General features: G+C 46.2%; 1 protein-coding gene across 7 annotated transcripts in view; it reads right to left on the bottom strand.

Moving 5' to 3' along the window:
* Positions 1-92: 92 nt before the first annotated feature.
* The window catches only part of LOC115132345 (inositol polyphosphate-4-phosphatase type I A-like), a 41809-nt gene continuing 17776 nt past the window's right edge, over positions 93-24125 (bottom strand). The window contains exons 2-25 of one of the 7 annotated variants that reach the window (XM_065018888.1): positions 22446-22664; positions 22066-22110; positions 21860-21978; positions 21305-21421; positions 20983-21062; positions 19251-19365; positions 19043-19133; positions 18132-18279; positions 17843-17973; positions 17582-17686; positions 17390-17498; positions 16696-16713; positions 15598-15784; positions 14428-14646; positions 13812-14115; positions 13399-13431; positions 10837-11009; positions 10070-10193; positions 9722-9989; positions 9549-9646; positions 9351-9463; positions 8185-8339; positions 7823-8016; positions 2206-2295 (exon numbers count right to left, since the gene is read on the bottom strand). In XM_065018888.1, coding sequence (XP_064874960.1) covers positions 7860-8016; positions 8185-8339; positions 9351-9463; positions 9549-9646; positions 9722-9989; positions 10070-10193; positions 10837-11009; positions 13399-13431; positions 13812-14115; positions 14428-14646; positions 15598-15784; positions 16696-16713; positions 17390-17498; positions 17582-17686; positions 17843-17973; positions 18132-18279; positions 19043-19133; positions 19251-19365; positions 20983-21062; positions 21305-21421; positions 21860-21978; positions 22066-22110; positions 22446-22551 — 3015 coding nt within the window. In that variant the 5' untranslated portion in view covers positions 22552-22664 and the 3' untranslated portion in view covers positions 2206-2295; positions 7823-7859. Of the gene's footprint in view, positions 2296-7822; positions 8017-8184; positions 8340-9350; positions 9464-9548; positions 9647-9721; positions 9990-10069; positions 10194-10836; positions 11010-13398; positions 13432-13811; positions 14116-14427; positions 14647-15597; positions 15785-16695; positions 16714-17389; positions 17499-17581; positions 17687-17842; positions 17974-18131; positions 18280-19042; positions 19134-19250; positions 19366-20982; positions 21063-21304; positions 21422-21859; positions 21979-22065; positions 22111-22445; positions 22665-24125 lie in introns of all 7 variants that reach the window. The other 6 variants (XM_065018895.1, XM_065018889.1, XM_065018891.1 and 3 more) reach the window with 6 other exon arrangements.

The raw sequence follows: 24125 nt of genomic DNA, 5'->3' as shown, positions 1-24125 counted from the left end.
ATACAATGAATTGCAATGAGAAGAACGGAACATTCCAACACGCAACATCTTGATGTAAACTTTCAAGTCTCCCATTACAAAGACAAAACAAAGACGTTGAACATTCTTTTATTAGCGTCAGATATTGATGAAAGCTTCATCTAAAGCAACAGTCAGGCCTATACAGATATCCTCTTTGTGCAGGATTCAAGATATGCTCATTACGATAGAAAGAAATACAAACCCAATCCCAAAGCTTATTGAATTATACCCTATAGTATAGTACATAAATGCAAAATAAAGTCTGCAGATAGTAAAATATGTTTCCAATAATACTAAAAATATCTATGAGCATGAAAGACACTAGAGTAAACAATACACTAAATGTACACAAACTGCATCTCAGTTGAGTTTATGGGTCGTGTGTCGTACAGAAGTGCCCGTTGAAAAGCAAACATATGTGAAGCTTTGCTACATACACACACACATGACTCATTTGTAGGGTCAAGTCTCCTCTGGCTCAATTGTGTATCAAATTGCAATCTCATTAAATGTTGCAAAACAGAAAGTCGACATTGCCGCTTGGTGGTGAAAATAGACATGACAAATATGTTGTTGTTGAGCAGCATAGTTTCCAGATTAACGTACAATGTAACTCCCATACCGATAACATTCTACTGACTATTTTACCCTGGTCAACAACGTTATAAAATAACAGTGCAACAAATGCAGAAAATGACCTTAAAGAAAAGTACTTCTTGGGTGTTTAAATGGTTTCCTACTGGCCTTTACTTGGTTCAACATTAGAACAGAAAATAATCTACTAATCTATTTCCTTTACAAGTCAAGTTTATAATGTGTTATGTTTCATTTGCTACCCTCAAACCAAACTTTATCCAGAAATTGGATCTTTCTAGAACATTCATAGCTTTTTCCATATTCCTCTTTAAGTCTAAAGGAATAGTTCAGGATTTTGGCAATGAGGCCCTCTTTGTGCTAAGCTAGTTAGCATTGGCTGGCGAAACTACAGCTAACTTCACCCGACTCCCGGGTGAACCCGTGCCAAAATCCCAAACTATCCCTTTAAGACAGTGCTAAGTCTTCACAGTGAGCTGCCAGATAATGCCACACAGCTAAATCCATTCACAATCACAACCCTTCATTTGGCAAAGAAGTTAAACGCAGGCTTTACAGATATGACAAGGGAAACAGGACATAGGTGAGGTATGCGTCAGACACTGAAAGCTCTGGTTGGTCTTGGGTTGCCATTGCAGTCGGTGGGACGTCTCTCTACAGGGTTTCTTAAACTATGGGTCGGGTTCCAAAGTGGGCCCTGGGCATGCAAGAGGTGGGTCGTGAGTTATGAGAATACATCTCTAATCACGCACTATTTCGTCTTCATTTGGGTCACTGGTGAACCATTTGGGTCACAGGAGGATGGTCAATTTTTTATTTAGTTCTGGAGCTGAAAACGTTGAAAGATCCCCTGCTCTACAGGATTAGAGTACTGCTAAATCCACGTGGGGAAGGAATCCTTCATCAAGTCCGTCAGACTAGCTCGACATCCACAATGTGTAGTCCATATGTAAAACACTCCCTAAATAAGAACTCTGAAATGCATAGGCTCTGGCCAATGACGCCAACCAAATGTACGAATCCCAGTTTACATGTTAACTATGGGTTGAGAGACACGACTTTGAACATAGTCAGCATGAAGTAGCATCGTCCCAGGATGAACGTTTGGTGACCTATAGATGGCCTGAGGCTCTGAAAAGAACTAAAAGTAATCACTGTGTATAATGGTAAAGAATCAGTGACCGTCTTTTCAGGAAAACGACCTCCTTGCTGTATCTTGACTACTCTAAAAATGTGATGTAACCAGACAGTGTTGTCACTAGTCCCACCTGACTTATCTACAACTTCAGAACAATCTAGAAAGGTATGCATGTGAGGTCTGAATAAATGGTATATCGTTTCTCAACCAGTAGTGGTTTGGCATTTTCCCCATTCCATAGGTTTTGATATTAGTCTTTGAAATGGAAAATATGCATCGATTCAGTGCACAGGCATTTACCACAGGACCTCCGCAACTACCGTAGGTTGAAGACCATCTAACCATTGATTAATTTTTTTAATGCTGCCATTGTTGTTGCTGTCCCTATTACAATAGAATATGATCCAAATCAAGTGTCAACCTTCCCAAACGTTCCGTCGGGGGGCCTGTAATGTTTGGGGAAGGCCTTGAGCTGCAGACAGTTAAAAGCATACTTGCGACATCCCACGTTCTTCATGGTATTCTCCCGTCTGCAGCCCTCACTGGGAAAAAGGAGGAGGAGGGAGGGAGGGCAAGCACAGATAGAGAGGATGACAGCAAAGTGAAGAAAACAAAACAAAAAAGGGCTCGTGTTAAAAGACAAAATGAGAAACCCAAAAACCAACCAACACATTGACGCCACTGTCAAAGAAACATGTGGGCAAAGCTAAAGCGAATGGACGGATTGTCCCGGGGAATATGGGGATGATGTTGGAGGGAGCGGTACAGAACACTAATACTGTGTACAGAAGACCTGCTTTCTAGATAGAGTTACGAGCACCACAGATAAAGTGAAACAAGAGCAATAGCAAAACACACAGACTTAAATGTTCTACATTCTAATTTCAATGCAACAGTTCCATTCCAGGGAAAACAAACATAACTATTCAAATACTCTATAGTGAAGTACACACCTTCTCCTCTGATACATTTGGCATGACGTTTATTGCATGACGTTTATTATATAACATTAAAGCTGATTCTTTGGGCTGCTGACTAATTGACTACTATTGCACTTTCCAGAGAGAAGCATTAGAGAGAAGGGGAGAAAAGTCTACTATTCCAGAGAGAAGCAGAGAGAAATGGAGAAACGCAAACTATTTCAGAGAGAAATGGAGAAACGCAAACTATTTCAGAGAGAAAGGGAGAAACGCAAACTATTTCAGAGAGAGAGGGAGAAACGCAAACTATTTCAGAGAGAAAGGGAGAAATAAACTATTTCAGAGAGAAATGGAGAAACGCAAACTATTTCAGAGAGAAAGGGAGAAACGCAAACTATTTCAGAGAGAAAGGGAGAAATAAACTATTTCAGAGAGAAATGGAGAAACGCAAACTATTTCAGAGAGAAATGGAGAAACGCAAACTATTTCAGAGAGAAAGGGAGAAACGCAAACTATTTCAGAGAGAAAGGGAGAAACGCAAACTATTTCAGAGAGAAAGGGAGAAATAAACTATTTCAGAGAGAAAGGGAGAAACGCAAACTATTTCAGAGAGAGAGGGAGAAATAAACTATTTCAGAGAGAGAGGGAGAAACGCAAACTATTTCAGAGAGAAAGCGAGAAATAAACTATTTCAGAGAGAAAGGGAGAAATAAACTATTTCAGAGAGAAAGCGAGAAACGCATACTATTTCAGAGAAAGGGAGAAACGCATACCATTTCAGAGAAAGGGAGAAAGGCAAACTATTTCAGAGAGAAAAGCATACCATTTCAGAGAAAGGGAGAAATACATACCATTTCAGAGAGAAGCAGAGAGAAAGGGAGAAACGCATACCATTTCAGAGAGAAGCAGAGAGAAAAGGAGAAACGCATACCATTTCAGAGAGAAGCAGAGAGAAAGGGAGAAACGCATACCATTTCAAAGAGAACCAGAAAGAGAGAAAAGTCTATTTCAGAGAGAAGCATTAGAGAGAAAGGGAGAAACGCATACTACTTCAGAGAGAAAGGGAGAAAGGATAGTATTTCAGAGCATACTCATAAATGGTTATCCAAGCAACCCTGATATTGGGTTGGAACTTGGCAATGTACCAGACAAGGGTTAATACAAAGATATCTGGAACAGCAACTAGAATTTCTCCCTCTCATTATAAAGTGACACCTGCATGACGATGATGTAATCACATCAAACTTTCCATAAGAATACATATATTTAGCAAACGTGAGCATTTAGACATACAAGCATGAAAATATAATGCAACGCAATATAAATATATTCTCTATAGTCAAAAGCACTAAGGAATTCAAGAGAAACAGAAAAATAAAACTTGAGAATTGAGTCAAGAACTTGGTTTTAGTTGGAATATTCCTGGATTTAGCATCACTATGGTTACAACATGTTTTAACGCAGTGAGTTTCTTCATGGGAATTAAATACACCAGCAGAACCAACTGCCACCAGCACATTCTGCAATTCTCTACAACTTTAGAATGGGCTCCTAATTGCATGTATCCCCAGAACGGAGCAATCCAACTCTTTTCATAGGACTTACTGGGTGACAAGCGTCTGTAGTATCATTACCAACCAGCAGGGCAAGCCATTTCACATTTGGTTGAGGCAAACGCCATCCTAACATTGTACATACTGGGGTTGCATCTTAAACAGAGCCCTATTCCCTATATAGTACACTACTTTGACCAGGACCTATAGGGCACTACATATGGAATAGTGTGCTATTTGGGACAGAACTTGGGCGCTGCTCTCATGGAGCACATTTTCCCCTGGCTGTCCCTCGGCTCTCTCCCCTGGCTGTCCCTCGGCTCTCTCCCCTGGCTGTCCCTCGGCTCTCTCCCCTGGCTGTCCCTCGGCTCTCTCCCCTGGCTGTCCCTCGGCTCTCTCCCCTGGCTGTCCCTCGGCTCTCTCCCCTGGCTGTCCCTCGGCTCTCTCCCCTGGCTGTCCCTCGGCTCTCTCCCCTGGCTGACAGTCAGATGGTGTTTTCATGGGACAATAGAGGTAGTTCTACACCAGCATACTTATCAATAGATGATCTGATTTTATACATTTCTATTATTTGCAATATGGATTTACAAGATTTAAAAAGTAAATACTGTAGAATACTGAGAAATAAATACTGCATGTACGTATTTGTCGATAATGTAAAACAGTAACATTGCACAAAATCAGTAAAAATAATAAACCTCTGAATATTCCAAACCAAACCAATGAACTAACCTAAATACACCATTAAACCCAGCCTAGCTCTCATACCAGTCACACAGGTGAGAGGCCTATAAGAAGGTTGCATAAAGCTCAACCAACAAGGACAAAAGAATCCCTCCAGTTTTCCATTGTGGGTGTCGAGGAGTTGGAAATGAGGGGTGGAGGGGATGTAAGACAAGCGTGACAATCTCACAGAGGAGGCTATTTTGGGACGGATGGTCCATTTCTTTAGTAGGTCACTTTAGATTGGATTGAGTGTGGCCGTCTTGGGACGTAACACTGAAGACAGGTATTATACTGATTCAAATGGAGAGAGGCTATGGGGCTGGAAAACGATAATACCACTAGTCTATATATTAATGAGTGCATATACCATTAGATAAAAATCATGTTGTTTTTATGGGACTAGATAGCAACTACTGTATATGATAATGGTGTGTGGACTCTCTCGGCAGACACCAGGAAGTCCAGAGTGCACGGCTTGGAAGTAACCCAAAGAGTCTGATATCAAATCTCCCTTTCTAGGGCACTTCTCTGTGGAAGCGGGGTGGATTTGGGCTGCTGGGAGATGTGGAAGTAATACTCTGACCTGGAATAAAGATCCAAGACCTGCATCTACCATCTGAGACCTGGCTAAAACATTTGGCACAACAAGCATGGGCTGTGTCTCAAATCATCCCCTATATTTAGTGCACTACTGGTCAGAGGTAGTGCATCATTTGGTGGTAGGGAGCCATTTGAGGTTCGCCCATGCACATTCTCTTCATCTTCTCTGTCATTTCCATAGAACTGCAACCCTTATAGGTTCTCAAACAAAGAACCAATTCATATATACAAACTCTATAGTAAATAGGAAACTTGGTACAGGCATGAAATCAACTAAAAAATAAACACTTTGGAAAAACTACACTGCATAATCCAACAAGCCAACAAAGCTCCCCTGAAATATCATAAATTCCCAGATTTAGCCAATTCAAATTGCTCCGACCAAGATGAAACTGTGTCAATTGGCAAGACAAGCGAAGAACCTTCATTAAGATGACAACGTTGATACAAAAGTGCATTGGTTTAAAGTGAAAGCGGACACAAGTCTCTCCTGCTGTAAGAGTAGGAAGGCCTGAGGAACAACAACAAAATGGCCACCAGATCAAAACAACATCCGCTTGATATTGCATGGCCAAGCCATCCCTTGGCTTATGCTGTATGCAAACCTTATGGAAGACGTAAACGTCAAGCAAGCCAGAACATTTGCATGACTGAAAATAAGCTCTGTGCAAAACCAAAGGATCCATGGCATCATATTATCATAATAGCATGGTTATAATCATGTCATGAGTTGGGAAGCGGCATTATAGATACTCAAGGACAACTGGGACAAAACTTCCATTAAATTCAGCTAAAACTTCCTACCGGCTATATTTCACAACGTTTCTCTCCATACTCTCAGTTTGTTTTTGATTGTTGTAAAACAATGGTTGTTAAACTGAGAAATATGTCAGGACATTGACAGTAACAGTCTCATACTGTACTGCACATAGACCTTTAGACCAGCCTCCTGCGCTGACTGGATTGGTTAGGACAGAGAGCAGGGCGGGAGGAGTGCTGGCTGCCCATTAGGTGGAACAGCTGGCAGTTTAGCCGAGTGACACACATAAAGTCCAGTCAGGTACACACGGTCTGCCCTCGGCCAATCAGAGGGTTCTCCCGGCTGAGCTCCAGACAGACTGACAGAGCGACTGACTGACTCCCTGTCTTCCTCCTTGACTGACAAACTAACTTTTTGCCTTTCTTCCTGACCGACTGACTGACTGACTGACTGATGGACACACTGGGGGGAACAGGCAGAGAGAAGAGGTGAGTAGAGGTCGAGAGTAGGTGGGGCTGGGTGGCAGAGGGGCTGTGCCTTCAGCTGCAGCGGAGCTTGGCCAGGAAGTAGGCGACGCTGAGGAACAGCCAGACGACCAGCAGGTTGGGGCTGAGGGCCAGCAGGGGCAGGGAGTACAGCAGGCTGGGGTCCAGCCTGAAATCCCGCACAGGCAACAGGCCACTCAGGTTCTTCTGGGTGACCCCCTCCCTGGTCCCAATGCTGCGGAGAGGGGGAGGGAAGGAGGAGAAGCCGGGGCCAAAAAGTACAGGTGGCGTGGATGGATGGATGGATGGATGGATGGATAGATAGATAGATAGATAGATGGACACGTGCATTGGGACAGGGATGAAGTGGCCAATAAGAGTGGAGGAGATGGTAATACACAATATGAATGATATGTGGTGGCCATGATCAGCCATGGATAACAAAGAGATACCAGTGATGGTGCAGGTGGGGTGTGATAACATTAAGGTTAGGGCCACAGCCAGTGGAATGGAATGTGAAAGACCCATTCAGCCAGAAAACAAATCCCAAACAAGAAACACCCCAAATTAAAAACGGATAAAGGAAATCATTCCAAAAAAAAGGGGAAATGTTAGACAAATACATTGTCATAAAAGAGGAAGAGAAAGAGAGAAAGGAGAAAATTAAGAGAAATGTTCTGCATCTTTAGGAAAGAAACAATCAAGAGGTAAGAAGAGAAGATAGTGATGATTCTCCATGTTCGTACCACAGACAACAGATATGGGGGGGGGGTTGTGCTCCAATCCATTTCATTTCAGCCAAGTCACTTCCTGAATAGCAGGTGGGGTGGGGGGGGTATGCCAGCCTCAAGCCATGCACTTAACATTCCCCATACCAAATAGGAACAGGAAGTGGGCAGGTGAAGAGAGGAGCGAGAGACCATGCAGGGAGCTGCAGGACAGCATGGCATTACTACCAAACAGATATTTCACATAACCTACTGTACCCTACAGGGCTCCTGTTCTGGGAGTCGTCACATCCTTACACAAGGTTTCTGCTCCTTCTACCCTCCTCCACTTCATCTAGCCCTTCATCTTCTCAGCAAGCAGTGTCAGAGAACAGGGGGATGGGGTTGGAGGAGAGCTGGATAGGGGGATGATGTGGGGGTATGGAAAGCCAGCTCTGTCATCATGGGGTAGCATTCTCCACAAACTGGCTGGACAGACTGTCAAGCAGATGCTGCGTGAGGAACCAATGCTAAATTACAGAGAATTAAAATTGAACTTTTATATATTTTATAATTTTTTAAATGGGGGAGAGGAGACCTTGTAGTTGGCACTATCCCAGCATATGGAGCAAGCAATATGTGTGTTTCATTTTAGTTCAGGCAGTGGGCTGAACACCTACCTGCGCATGCAGTCGAGGGCCTGGGAGAAGACCTGTGGGGCCATGCCATGTTCGTGCTGTAGGATCAGACACTGCTCCAGGGTGACGGACATGGCCGTGCGGTCCTTAGCACTCTTACAGCTGGTGAAACGCACACCGTTCAGACGACGACAGATCTGGGGAGGAGAGATACCAGGAAATAATAGACAGCAGGCTGCTCACTACAGAATTATTATTCAGGCCTGCTCTGGACCCTCATTAGTAACATCCATACAGAAGGAAATGGACTGGACCCTCATTAGTAACATCCATACAGAAGGAAATAGACTGGACCCTCATTAGTAACATCCATACAGAAGGAAATAGACTGGACCCTCATTAGTAACATCCATACAGAAGGAAATGGACTGGACCCTCATTAGTAACATCCATACAGAAGGAAATGGACTGGACCCTCATTAGTAACATCCATACAGAAGGAAATGGACTGGACCCTCATTAGTAACATCCATACAGAAGGAAATAGACTGGACCCTCATTAGTAACAGCCATACAGAAGGAAATGGACTGGACCCTCATTAGTAACATCCATACAGAAGGAAATGGACTGGACCCTCATTAGTAACATCCATACAGAAGGAAATAGACTGGACCCTCATTAGTAACATCCATACGGAAGGAAATGGACTGGACCCTCAGTAACATCCATACGGAAGGAAATGGACTGGACCCTCATTAGTAACATCCATACAGAAGGAAATGGACTGGACCCTCATTAGTAACATCCATACAGAAGGAAATGGACTGGACCCTCATTAGTAACATCCATACAGAAGGAAATGGACTGGACCCTCATTAGTAACATCCATACAGAAGGAAATGGACTGGACCCTCATTAGTAACATCCATACAGAAGGAAATGGACTGGACCCTCATTAGTAACATCCATACAGAAGGAAATGGACTGGACCCTCATTAGTAACATCCATACAGAAGGAAATGGACTGGACCCTCATTAGTAACATCCATACAGAAGGAAATTGACTGGACCCTCATTAGTAACATCCATACAGAAGGAAATGGACTGGACTCTCATTAGTAACATCCATACAGAAGGAAATGGACTGGACTCGAAAGGATCATCTCCAATAATTAATTCATGGCCCTGCAGCGAAAAATGGGCCTACCTCTGCTGCCTGCCACAGGATGTCTACGTTCTTGTTCTTCCTGGCGTGGACGTTCTGTCCCAGGAACCTCAGCAGCTCTGGTAGACACGTCTGGGAACGGGACCTGGGCAGGCCTGAGACCAGGAGAGGGGGGGGGTGTTATAGGCTACATCTTAACAATATTCTCCATATAGGGCCATTTACTTCATGGTCACTTACAGTCCTCAGGTAGGACCTCCTTGAACTGTTGATAGTAGGAGTTGAGTCTGGCCAGACTCTCTAGGTTAATGATCTCCTGCAGAGACGTGTCTCCAAACCTGTCACAAACAGGAGACATGTCAACAACACAGGGACATCACCACTCTTCATCCCTCCATCATCCCCCCGCTCACTTCTCTGCCAGCGTCTGCTGTTCGTTGATTCCCACGTTGAAGAGCACCGGCTGGACGCGCAGCAGCATGCCGTTCTGGATCTCCCGCGGCAACGCGTCAAACATGGTCTCCGGCAACGGGATGCGGACGTTGAAGCCGTCCCGGTTGCCAGTGATGACTGGCAGCATGTCGGGGGAGGAGCTGGAGGTTGCCTGGGTCACCTTGAAGGTAACGTTCCGTAGGTCCATGATGCCAACCGACATGTCCTCCAACATGGACAGCTCCTCGCCTGGGAGGTGGGAGGTATGTGAGAGAGTGAACAATCATTAAACAGAGAAAGAGAGAATGAGAGAGGAGAGTGTACTTTACCGTAGGTGCTGAGCAGAGACTCAAACTGGGCCAGCAGGCCGATGGTGTAGAGCTGCCTGAGGAAGCCATCGTCACGGAGACAGTTCCTCAGCTTGATGATGAAGCCACAGATGAGGGCAGTGAGCTGGAGACAGATATTAACATTAACACTGAGTATACAAAACATTAGGAACACCTCTTTCCATGACACTGGCCAGGTGAAAACTATGATCCTTTATTGATGTCACTTGTTAAATTGGGACATGGATTGTGTATGTGTGCCATTCAGAGGGTGGATGGGCGAGACAAAACACTGAAGTGCCTTTGAACGGGGTAAGGTAGTAGGTGTCAGGCATATCGGTTTGAGTGTGTCAAGAACTGCAACGCTGCTGTGTTTTTCACGCTCAACAGTTTCCAGTGTGTATCAAGAAGGGTCCACCACCCAAAGGCCATACAGCCAACTTGACAACTGTGGGAAGTGTTGGAGTCAACATGGGCCAGCATCCCTGTGGAACGCTTTCGACACCTTGAGGGTCCATGCCCTGAAGAATTGAGACTTATGGAGGGCAAAGGGCAAATCAATATTAGGAATTGTTCCTAATTTTGGTATACTCAGTTAATATTAACAATCAACATTCACTTCAACGTCACATACATTATTTATTTACACACATTCTACCTCACTGCTTGTGTGTCTGTCTGTATGCGCACATGTGTGTTTGCTAATGGGTGCACATGCATCTGCGTGTGTGTGCACGTCAGTATGTGTGGATGTGTCCTGTGCTGACCGTCTGGCAGAAGACCACGTCTCGTCTGTACTGCAGGGAGAGGTCCATGGCGATGGTAGGAGCACTGTCCTGCATCAACAGGAACACCATGGAGCTCTTAGCCTTGTCACTCATCATAGCCACACACTCGGTCAGCGTGGTGAGGAGAGGGTACAGGGCCTCGCTCCACTCCCCTGGGCCAGACACACAGTAACAAAAACAGTAACACACACACACACACTTTGTACTCTTCTGCATTGAAAGCATCCTGAGAGACCCTTAAACTGCTGCTGCAACTCCTTTATATAATGTGAGACAATAACATGTGACAACACATTGGCCTTTAACCTCTTCAACCTATGGGGGCGCTATGTCATTATTGGATAAAAAAACGTGCCCGTTTTAAGCGCAATATTTTGTCACGAAAAGATGCTCGACTATGCATATAATTGGCAGCTTTGGAAAGAAAACTGACGTTTTCAAAACTGCAAAGATATTATCTGTGAGTGCCACAGAACTCATGCTACAGGCGAAACCAAGATGAAACCTCAAACAGGAAATGAGCAGAATTTTTGAGGCTCTGTTTCCCATCGTCTCCTTATATGGCTGTGAATGTGCCATGAATGAACCTAAGCTCTCTGCCGTTCGTCCAAGATGTCTGCAGCATTGTGACGTATTTGTAGGCATATCATTGGAAGATTGGCCATAAGAGACTACATTTGCCAGGGGTCCGCCCGGTGTCCTTTGTCTAAATTGGTGCGCAATTTTCAGCTGCTGGCATTTTCCCATGGGATACAGAGGGGAAAGCCCGCTTCCACGAACGATATATCTTTGAAGAGATATGTAGAAAAACACCTTGAGGATTGATTCTAAACAATGTTTGCCATGTTTCAGTCGATATTATGGAGTTATTTTGGAAAAAGTTTGGCGTTTTTATAACTGAATTTTCGTTTTTTTTTGGTAACCAAACATGACGCAGAAAACGGACCGATTTCTCCTGCACAAATAATCTTTCAGGAAAAACTGAACATCTGCTATCTAACTGAGAGTCTCCTCATTGAAAACATCCGAAGTTCTTCAAAGGTAAATGATTTTATTTGAATGGTTTTCTGTTTTTTGTGAAAATGTTGCCTGCTGAATGCTAACGCTAAATGCTAATGCTAGCTATCAATAGCTATCAATACTGTTACACAAATGCTAGTTTTGGTTGAGAAGCATATTTTTGAAAATCTGAGATGACAGTGTTGTTAACAAAAGGCTAAGCTTGAGAGCTAGCATATTGATTTCATTTCATTTGCGATTTTCATGAATAGTTAAACCTGTTAAGTCTACCCCCTACTTTTTTGAACATTCTGTTAAAAATCACGCAACATTTCAGCGTCCTGCTACTCATGCCAGGAATATAGTATATGCATATGATTAGTATGTGTGGATAGAAAACACTCTGGCGTTTCTAAAACTGGTTAAATCACGGCTGTGACTATAACATAACGTGTGTTCCATCGAAAAGCGCAAGAAAAACTGATCACCAAAATCTGGAAAATATATCAATGCGCCACTTGCATGTATTGTCTATTGGAAAGCAAATTACATGGGGCTGAGATTGCAAGTCCTACAGCTTCCACACGATGTCGCCAGTCTTGTCAATTGCCTGGGCTTTGTTTCTTGGTCAAACGAGTGAAGGAGAGCCCATTCCTTCCGGTCTCCGACAGGATGTTTTGGATGAGAAATTTCCGAACATGATTTCAAGACGTGGAGCTATTGAATTACACATCGCCCCGTGATCAATTTGATAGATTATTAACGTTTACTAATACCTAAAGTTGGATTACAAAAGTATTTCGAAGTGTTTTGTGAAAGTTTATCGTCAACTTTTTTAATTAAAAAAAATGACGCTGCGTTTTAAAACGGTGTTTTTTCCTGGATCACACACTCTTCATAGATCGATATTTAGGGTATATATGGACCGATTTAATCGGAAAAAAGACCCAATAGTGATGTTTATGGGACATCTAGGAGTGCCAACAAAGAAGATCGTCAAAGGTAATGAATGTTTTATATTTTATTTCTGCGTTTTGTGTAGCGCCGGCTATGCTAATTATTGTGTTTACGTCCCCGTCGGGTATTTCGGGGTGTTGCATGCTATCAGAAAATAGCTTCTCATGCTTTCGCCGAAAAGCATTTTAAAAATCTGACTTATTGGCTGGATTCACAACGAGTGTAGCTTTAATTCAGTACCCTGCATGTGTGTTTTAATGAACGTTTGAGTTTTAACGAGTGCTATTAGCATTTAGCGTAGCGCATTTGCATTTCCAGATGGCTAGATGGGACGCATGCGTGTCGGGTCGACTTAAGAGGTTATACGTTGCGTTATGGTAATGAGCGTGAGGCTGTATTCACGATCCCGGATCCGGGATGGCTCGCCGCAAGAAGTTAAGTCCTTCATCTCTGATAAGGTACTAGAAACAGAGGTGTCATACAGACGGTGTGATATATAGAGCTAGACGAAGCAGTGGCACTGAGCTGGGCTGCAGCTAGAAGCAGTCAGAGAGACAGAAGCTGGGGAGAGGACAGAGCTCTTACCTGGGAAAGCCTCCTCGCCACTGGGGCTGCCATCTGGAAGGGGTGGAGGTGCCACATGCATGGTTAGGGAGCACCACCAGCAACATGGCAGACAGCACACAGTACAGTAAGCACATAATAAGCTAGATGGCTACGTAGGCTGAGCTGGCACATAGGAGGCCACAGCAACGGGACTTTGGCTGGCCTCCAGAATACAACAAGCACTGACAGACCTACCTAACACAGAGAAAAATGAACCATTCACACACAGGAAATGTACATCTTTGGAATGTTTAAGAAACAAATACTGCACAAAAACAAGGTAGACCAATTCTAATAGGTTGAGATATGATGAATATGATAGCAGTATGATGAGAGGACAAATGTGCATGACAAAGCAAAGTGAAGTGAAGAAGGAAAGGAAAGAAACCTACATGGGTTTTTGTCAGGGCTGGGTGGGCATGCATGAGTCAGATTCAGGGTGAGAGCAGGCAGGAGGGAGGATGATGATGGGGAGGAAGGTAGTGATGATGAAGGCTCCTCCTGGGTCATGCAGTCGGGGTTGATCCAGAACGCCCTGGTACTCTGGTTACCTTTCTTACTGCTGCCGCCCTGCTGGTGGCCTGGGGTAGTGTCCCCCTGGCTGCTGTCGCCAGGCAGACGGTCCTTCTGAAGGAGTTTGTCCACCCGCTGGATGATACACTCCAGACTCTTGTCTACATTTACCCACACCTTCTCCTGGGAGGAGGGAATGAAGAGGGGAGGAGGAACACAAAAGAGAAGTACAGTGTAGGGGAAGGGAGACAAGGGTGGAAGAGAGGAGAAGGGAGGAGAGACAAGAGAAGAGAATAAACAAAAGCCAATAAAATCTAGTGTTCCAGTCTAGACATCTGATGGACCAACAAACCAAACAAAAACACAACAAATCCCTCAGTAAACACACTTCTTTCTTCCGTACATACTGGAACTGGATTTACGTGCTCCTAAACCACAAAGGCTAAACTGGAGTTGACCTGTGAACCCCTGAGCCCTGGTGACCCCTTGCCTTACCCACTCCTCCTCGTGCCAGTCGACATGCAGCGAGGACCGGCTGTTGCATCCGCTCCACTTGGCCAACAGCGTGTCCTGGTCGTTGCGCAGGACTACTTGATCGGTGGCGTCGGCGGAGGGTGACGCCTTGGAGGCGATGTACTCAGGACGTGCCGCGTTCAGCGCCTGGATGGCCGAGGCCAGCAGTTTGCAGTCGCACTCAGTCACCAGCTGGCGAGTCTGAGGGTAAAGGTCATACGAACCACACAGCGGGAATTGAGCCAAGCAAGAGAGGCCGTTCTGTATTCTCTTCAGTCCACATGATGACAAATTAAATTGGTAAAATTATTTATTAATCTCTTTGGGTTTATGACTGAAGACACAATCCACAAAGGTCAATAAAACAGCACAAACAGACCTGGTACCAGGCCAGGGGCTCTCCTTCCCCATCAGACCTGGTACCAGGCCAGGGGCTCTCCTTCACCAACAGACCTGGTACCAGGCCAGGGGCTCTCCTTCCCCAACAGACCTGGTACCAGGGCCAGGGGCTCTCCTTCCCCAACAGACCTGGTACCAGGGCCAGGGGCTCTCCTTCCCCAACAGACCTGGTACCAGGGCCAGGGGCTCTCCTTCCCCAACAGACCTGGTACCAGGCCAGGGGCTCTCCTTCCCCAACAGACCTGGTACCAGGGCCAGGGGCTCTCCTTCCCCAACAGACCTGGTACCGGGCCAGGGGCTCTCCTTCCCCAACAGACCTGGTACCGGGCCAGGGGCTCTCCTTCCCCAACAGACCTGGTACCAGGCCAGGGGCTCCCCTTCCCCAACAGACCTGGTACCAGGCCAGGGGCTCTCCTTCCCCAACAGACCTGGTACCAGGCCAGGGGCTCTCCTTCCCCAACAGACCTGGTACCAGGCCAGGGTCTCTCCTTCCCCAACAGACCTGGTACCAGGCCAGGGTCTCTCCTTCCCCAACAGACCTGGTACCAGGCCAGGGGCTCTCCTTCACCAACAGACCTGGTACCAGGCCAGGGGCTCTCCTTCACCAACAGACCTGGTACCAGGCCAGGGGCTCTCCTTCACCAACAGACCTGGTACCAGGCCAGGGGCTCTCCTTCACCAACAGACCTGGTACCAGGCCAGGGGCTCTCCTTCACCAACAGACCTGGTACCAGGCCAGGGGCTTTCCCTCACCTTATCAGCCAGGATGGCAAGGGTCCTCTCCAGACCGTTGGCAGAGCGGTCCTTGGCAGCGCGGGACAGCCTCTCAGCATAGTAGCTGACCTGGGTCTTCAGGGTGTTGATGTGGGAGATGATCTCCTTGGCCCGGACAATGTCCTGGGGGATGTACACTATAGACTGACAGCTGGACAGGGCACTGCTGCAGGGACGGACAGGGTGGGGTGTTAAAAGAACACAGCATTTACCCTGAGTCACTCATACAGTAGTCACAGACACAGAGACAGTAGTCACAGACACAGAGACAGTAGTCACAGACACAGAGACACAGTAGTCACAGACACAGAGACACAGTAGTCACAGACACGTAGACAGTAGTCACAGACACAGTAGTCACAGAGACGTAGACAGTAGTCACAGACACACAGAGAGTAGTCACAGACAGTAGACAGACAGACAGTAGACAGAGACAGACAGAGACAGTAGACGCAGATGTGTAGACAAAGATGGTAAGAGCACACACAGGAATGTGAGACGGAATGTGCACTGCATTCTGGGAACTGAACTGAAGGAGATTGTATTTCTGCAACATTCTCTCACACTGCTTGACAGATTACACACCTGGCTGCATACAATACATATCTGAATAATTAAACTCTGCTAGAATATTCTACTCTGCAGGTCTGGGACTGAGGTGAGCATCCACATCTGCATGCACAAGCCTGTTCCTCACCTGGAACACAGACAACACTATCTAGACATAGAACCACAGATGTTCAGAGTGAGGCAGACTGTTTAAGAATGTACAATGCTATTGTTATGGATCTGTCGGTCTCTGTAGTTCTATGCCTCAAACCCCATAGCAAGCGCTCTACTGTAGACCACCCTCTGTCCATATACAGTAGCTTACGATGGTACTCACAGGCAGCCATTGTGGATTCACACTTACAGTGGTGAAACACAGGTAGGTGACTGAGTGACTTACAGCCTTACAGCTAAAACAACAAACTCAGTGACGGCGAACAAACAATTATTTCCGTGCAGAAAGAACCAAACAAACAGTGGGGAGAATAAAATGACTAAAGAACAGAATCAGAGTACATAGGAACTCACCATTCTTCCTCATAAACGCTGATTAGAAATAAAGATGCAATTGGAAAAAATTAAAAAGCCAGAAAACTGAAAATCGTCATTGAAATATAATTAAGGGGAAATGCCAAGGCTAAAAGCAGCATAGCATGTAGTGTATAATGAGAAAACAGACAGGAAGTCGGCCGTCAAAATACGGATCATGCAGTAGCACAGGAACAAGGGATAAACAGACGTACACAGATTTGATAAATGAAGCATTGCATTTGACAGTATGTTGTGGGGTATCATTCATGAACCACATAAATAATATCATTCTCAGGATGTGATTCTCAACTGTGTAATGACGTTAATGTTTCGACAGAAGCAGTGGTTTGTGTTTAATGCAGGTATTCATTCTGCCTAATGGTGAAAACCTGTTAAAACACCGTAAACATGTTTCGATGCTGTCCAACGTTCCAAAACCATTTTAAAAGGGGATGGGGAGAGATACGAGGGTGTTTCTCTACAAAACACAGACTTCGGATTCACTTGATTAGAAACGTGTCCGTTAAAAACAAGACTTAAAAAGCCAAGCCCAAACACAGCCAGATAGTCTGTCAGTAGGGTTGTTAGCTGAAAAAACGTGTTGCATTGGCAGCAAGAAGGACACACCTAATACAAAGGTCTAACCAAGGTTCTACCCCGGTTCCACCTCTTTGTGAGGTTCTGTACTCACTGTTTCTTGGCCTCCTCGAACTTGGTGATTTGCTTGCGCAGGCCGCTGTTCTTGAAGCCCTGGTAGTGGGCGGCGGGAGCCCCGATAGTCACCACGTCATACGTGTGGTCTGGGGGAACATAACTATTAAGGCCAAAGTGGAGAGCTGCATGAACATCCAGGGGGGGGAACAGGGTATGGGGCTCAGCTCACCAAAGCCAGACTCATCCTGCACCCTCATCCTCTGGACATGAAGGTTGGTGGGTATGAACTCCAGCTTCCTCTCTGCCTTCAGGTTACTGGCCTTGAACGACGGACCTGGAGGAAAGACCAGACAAAAGAGAGGGGTGGAATAGACAGAGTGGGATTCTCATGTTAAACCACAACAAACCACCTTAAACATAGTTATCTGAGGCTGAAATAAGTTAGTGTGTTACTTGTAGTCGTGTGTGTGTGTGTGTGTACTGTACTAACCCTTGTAGTTGGTGAGGTCAGAGAGAGTCTCCTGGTACGCGAGGATGATGTTCTGGTACTGAGTGACTATCTGTCGTCGTAGGTTCTCCCAGCATGGTGACAACTCCCCCAGCTCCTCCAGCTCACAAACCCTGAAAACACGTCAAACACACACACTTTGGCAACTTAGGCATTAAATGAGATTTTATTAATACACACTCAATTAACAAATCCCTGGACACGGTCACAAATGTGCATGTCGGTGTGTGTATATGTCTCTGTGTGTGTGTGACAATGTGTAGTAGTGTACCTGACAGCGTCCTCCTCCAGCAGTAGTTTGACATACTGTCTGGGGATGTTGAGAGACAACACACTTTCAGCCATCTGTTCTAGCACCCGCAGGTGGTGACCGTCCGTGGTGGGGAAACGGTACATTCTGGACATGGTGCCTCCAAACACTGAGAGACACACACACACGGAACATGCTCAACATCATCTAACACAATCTCTGAATCATTTCATTTTCTCCACAGGTCAAGTAATAAATGATAAAGGACCTGCATATTTCGAAAGGTCATATTTTGTCTCTGTGATGATTTAAAGTGTAAGAGGAGCATGTGAAAAAGTATTTCCTTCCCAGAGGACAATAAGCCATTCCACTGTATACGGGGCGGCAGGGTAGCCTAGTGGTTAGAGCGTTGGACTAGTGACCGGAAGGTTGCAAGTTCAAACCCCCGAGCTGACAATGTACAAATCTGTCGTTCTGCCCCTGAACAGGCAGTTAACCCACTGTTCCTAGGCCGAAAATAAGAATTTGTTCTTAACTGACTTGCCTGGTTAAATAAAGGTAAAATAAATAAATAAATAAATAAAAAATGTCTGTCCAGACACACACACATCTGAGAGTGGTGACGCTCTCACTGAGCGTACGGGTAATGACATTTCTCAGTGAAACCTGCTAACATCCAGCCATGAGGATCGGATGGATGTCCAATCAAATCATTTAGAGCCGCAGAAATCATTTTTTTAGAACAGACAATGACATTAGGTGAAATGTTACGGAAGACGACACCGAACTGCATTCGTCTCAGGTGACACTTATGAAATATTGGCGCCTGCTTACAAAGCGTCTCAGTGGGGAGACAGGCTCTTCTAGTGGGCTTTGGTAGAGGTGGTGCCAGTGGGATGAGATAATGGGACAGACCCAGCTGTCCGTCCTACCTGATGTCAGCAGGGTGTCTTTGCATAAAGATGCATATTTGGCTCTGACACCCATGGATTCTGTCAGGCTCTCATCCACCGGAAGCACGGTCTGTGGCACACAGGGATAGAAGAGTCACACACACACACACGACCCTGGCCCCGGTCTCACAGGTGTCTGACATTTGGTGGCAGCGGTAGGGATCCGGCGAGAGTCTCGGAAGCTCACCCTGCCGTTGATGGCGTCTGGTAACCTGGCAACAGGCAGAGTCCTCTGATCCCTCTTCTCCTCTATCTGCCAGGCAATGATGGTGATGTTCCCCACGTGCTTGTTCTCTGCAGATCTGTTCATCAATAACACACACCAGTAGGGCTGTCAACGGCATCCCCCAGGAACACACAGTCTACAGTCAGCAACGATCAAACAGCAGAAAACTATGACAGACCCAAAACAATCTAGCTGAAAAATGTATAGGCTTCATATTTACATTTCTATGGAGCCATACATTTAAGCATCCTTGTCTGTTATAAGACAATAATCATTTGGGTGTTTACATTTGTCCCATTTCACAAATGTACAAGAATATATTATACATGTGTGAATATCCCATCTCCTCCTGAGACCCCCTCACAGAGTGGGGTCACGGCCAGGGTCAGCCATTGATAAGAATGAAACAGGATTAGTGAGCGTTGGCAGCAAGAAGGACACACCTGATACAACAGCAACCCTGGAACAATTAGGGTTAAGTGCCTTGCTCAAGGGCACATAGATTTTGTTTTACCTTGCCGGCTCGGGTTACTGGCACAGCGCTCCAACCACTAGGCTACCCGCCGCCTTACCAAAGGCATGGCATATTACATTTTTTATTTTACCTTTATTTAACTAGGCAAGTCAGTTAAGAACAAATTCTTATTTTACAACAACGGCCTACCCCGGCGACGCCGGGCCAATTGTGCGCCACCCTATGGGACTCCCAATCACGGCCTACTGTGATAGAGCCTGGATTCGAACCAGGGTGTCTGTAGTGACACACCTAGCACTGAGATGCAGAACACCGCGCCACTCGGGAGCAATATGAAGATAATTATAATCACATACGAATCCTGTCTGATCAGAGGTGTTTATGGTAGACACATGACTGTCAGAGTCATGTAACCTGTGTCCCCCCTACCTCGGGGTCAGGTGTAACCTGTGTCCCCCCTACCTCGGGGTCAGGTGTAACCTGTGTCCCCCCTACCTCGGGGTCAGGTGTAACCTGTGTCCCCCCTACCTCGGGGTCAGGTGTAACCTGTGTCCCCCCTACCTCGGGGTCAGGTGTAACCTGTGTCCCCCCTACCTCGGGGTCAGGTGTAACCTGTGTCCCCCCTACCTCGGGGTCAGGTGTAACCTGTGTCCCCCCTACCTCGGGGTCAGGTGTAACCTGTGTCCCCCCTACCTCGGGGTCAGGTGTAACCTGTGTCCCCCTACCTCGGGGTCAGGTGTAACCTGTGTCCCCCCTACCTCGGGGTCAGGTGTAACCTGTGTCCCCCTACCTCAGGGTCAGGTGTAACCTGTGTCCCCCCTACCTCAGGGTCAGGTGTAACCTGTGTCCCCCTACCTCAGGGTCAGGTGTAACCTGTGTCCCCCCTACCTCAGGGTCAGGTGTAACCTGTGTCCCTCCTACCTCAGGGTCAGGTGTAACCTGTGTCTCTCCTACCTCAGGGTCAGGTGTAACCTGTGTCTCTCCTACCTCAGGGTCAGGTGTAACCTGTGTCTCTCCTACCTCAGGGTCAGGTGTAACCTGTGTCTCTCCTACCTCAGGGTCAGGTGTAACCTGTGTCTCTCCTACCTCAGGGTCAGGTGTAACCTGTGTCTCTCCTACCTCAGGGTCAGGTGTAACCTGTGTCTCTCCTACCTCAGGGTCAGGTGTAACCTGTGTCTCTCCTACCTCAGGGTCAGGTGTAACCTGTGTCTCTCCTACCTCAGGGTCAGGTGTAACCTGTGGTTCTTCTCCTGCAGCAACTCCTTCACAGGAAACAGAGCTGAGCCCAATAAATACATCTAGGTCAGGAGAAAGAGAGAAAGGGAGAGAATAAAAAGAGAGGGAGAGAACGAGGGAGGGAGTGAGCGAGAGAGAAAGGATACAGAGACAGACATCTAAGAAAACAACACTCCCAAGGTGGCTGGTGAGGGAAGGGAGGTGATGAGAGGAATAGGACTGACCTAGTAGTTTATAATCTGATGGGAGCAGGACATATTACTTGGTGTTTTAATGTCATCTTATCCAATATCATTTTACCCACCGTGCCCTGAGAGCGGTCCTTGACATCGTACACAGACAGCTTGACCTGCGTCTGCTGGTTGATCAGAGAGTCCTGGAAGAAGGCTATGCTGCTCAGGAATATAGGGTTATTGGTGCCCTGTAGGGGGAAGCAATCAATCAATGAAGCTCTCATTGTTGCTTCATCTAAACTGTACACATACAGAAAGATATTAGTTAACAACATTCTAAAATCATGTTTTATTGTCACATACACCAGATAGGTGCAGTAGATTGTGTTGTTTTACAGGGCCAGCCATAGTAGTACGGCGCCCCTGGAGAAAATTGGGGTTAAGTGCCTTGCTCAAAGGCACATGGACAGATTCTTCACCTTGTCGGCTCGGGTATTCAAACCAGCGACCTTTCAGTTCCTGGTTCAAACTTTGAACCGCTAGGCTACCGGATAACAACATCCTACAATCATATAGGAACACAACAGAGCAGTGCAATGGACGGCCCCAGGGGGCAGAGGGACCACGGCCCCAGGGGGCAGAGGGACCACGGCCCCAGGGGGCAGAGGGATGACGGTCTGTCTCACCTCGATGATCTCCGTCTGGGCGTGTTTGGTCCAGAAGGCCTGGGGAGGGGTGGTGCAGCTCACTGCCACAAAGCTGTTGGGTTTCCTCTCCAGAGCTGGGGTCACCAACTCATTACAGGCTGGGGAGGGAGGGACACAGCACGTTGGAACGCACGGAACAAGAAATGAAAGACAAATTCCTTTATAAGTTCATTTACTGTACTCACCCACACTGAACTCTAGAACAGGCTCATCTGGATCCTGGCTGTTCCCTACAAAACAGCAAAGTAGCATTAATTCATACAAGTCATTTTCCACTAATTCAGTTGGCAGAAATGAAAGTACAACAGTGATAAAAACATGTTGGTGTACCTTGATATACAGACTGGTTCAACAGGATGTGTACAAGGCAGGAAGTCATTCCATTACCAATTGTTCATCACATGGTCTCTCATATTGTTTGTTTCCTTGATATACAGACTGGTTCAACAGGATGTGTACAAGGCAGGAAGTAATTCCATTACCAATTGTTCATCACATGGTCTCTCATATTGTTTGTTTCCTTGATATAGTCTGTGTCCAACACACAACCCTTTCCCATTCTCACCTGCGAGTGCCAGGCCAATCATCTCAGAGGAGAGGTCAAAGGTGTTGGCCCGGTACACTGACCAGGGTCTCTGGTGGCGGGGGCTACGCTCTCTAGCCTCCGACATCCTGATCCTGCTGGCCTTCTCCAGGGGGGAGGAGAGGCACGGGTGGTGGTGGTGATAACACACACCCTTGTACTGAGCCACTCCACGGCCCCGCCTGGGCCTTCCTCTACGAGCTGAGAGAAGGAGGGAGAGATGGGGAGAAAGAGGGACAATGATAAACATAAGGGACCACACCAACTATACGTCCAGTCACATCTCCACTCTGACCAGTGTTTCTCTCTCTCTTTTCCCTCTCTGTACACCCTTCATCTTCTCCGCTCACGTTTCGCTTTTGGTGCAGGAGCACTGCAGGCTGTGGAGGTGGCTGGACTCCCAGAGGAGAGGCTAGTCCACATAGAGAGAGACAGGGATGGACGGAAATATATATAGAGAGACAGGGATGGAGGAGCATCGACAGAGAGAGCAGCACGTGTCTGTGAACATGCAGTTAGACATCATTACTCTGCTTCAGCAGCATCCCCAGGGCACTGCATCTATCTCTCTGCTGCACAATCTGCTCTCAACCACATCTGACAAATTAGATTGTGTGTGTGTGTGTGTATGTATGTACTGTTCCTCAGTGTGTGTCTATGTGTATACTCGGGTCTGACTGTTTAGCAAGGCTTTCGTCCATGGAATCCTACATTCAGAGTTTTGATATAGTGGATGCATGGTCTTTGTTTGGGCACAAAGTGTACAACATGAAGTAAACACAGACGGTCCTTTAGCCTGCCAGCAGACAGGAACCAGCTCTGAATACGACAATGTTATTCGTCCTGTTTACACAATGGTCTCCCGTCATTTCAAAACTGTTGCTTACAATTTCAAGGGGCACTTTATCACATTGATTCAGAGAGAAGCCGCGATGGAGTAGGTGTCAAATTGCACATATTTCAACCCTCAAGTCATCAGTTAATTGATAGAAAATAGGAACTGAGAGTTATAAAACGTATCATCTTAAATAATGGCGGCATACAGTGCCCTCTGAAAGTATTCAGACCCCTCGACTTTTTCGACATTGTTACGCAACAGCCTTATTCTAAAATGTATACAATATTTTAGTCCCATCAATCTACACACACACACAACACCCCATAATGACAAAGTGAAAAGGTTTTGATTTTTCTAAAATATATATATATATATTTGGAAAGGCACACACCTATCTATATAAAAGGTCCCACAGTTGACAGTGCATGTCAGAGCAAAAACCAAGCCAAGAGGTTGAAGGAATTGTCCGTAGATCTCCGAGACAGGATTGTGTCCAGGCACAAATCTGGGGAAGGCTACCAAAACATTTCTGTAACATTTAAGGTCCCAAAGAACTCAGTGGCCTCCATCATTCTTAAATGGAAGAAGTTGGGAACCGCCAAGACTCTTCCTAGAGCAGGCCCCCGGGCCAAACTGAGCAATAGGGGGAGAAGGGCCTTGGTCAGGGAGGTGACCAAGAACCATATGTCGTCACACATACAGAGCTCCACAGTTCCTCTGTGGAGATGGGAGAACCTTCCAGAAGGACAACCATCGCTGCAGCACTCCTCCAAATCAGGCCTTTATGGTAGAGTGGCCAGACGGAAGCCAATCCTGAATAATAG

Source organism: Oncorhynchus nerka, linkage group LG5 (genome assembly GCF_034236695.1).
Source record: "Oncorhynchus nerka isolate Pitt River linkage group LG5, Oner_Uvic_2.0, whole genome shotgun sequence".
NCBI classification, from domain to species: Eukaryota; Metazoa; Chordata; class Actinopteri; order Salmoniformes; family Salmonidae; genus Oncorhynchus; species Oncorhynchus nerka.
This window is presented reverse-complemented; position numbering and strand designations above follow the sequence as displayed.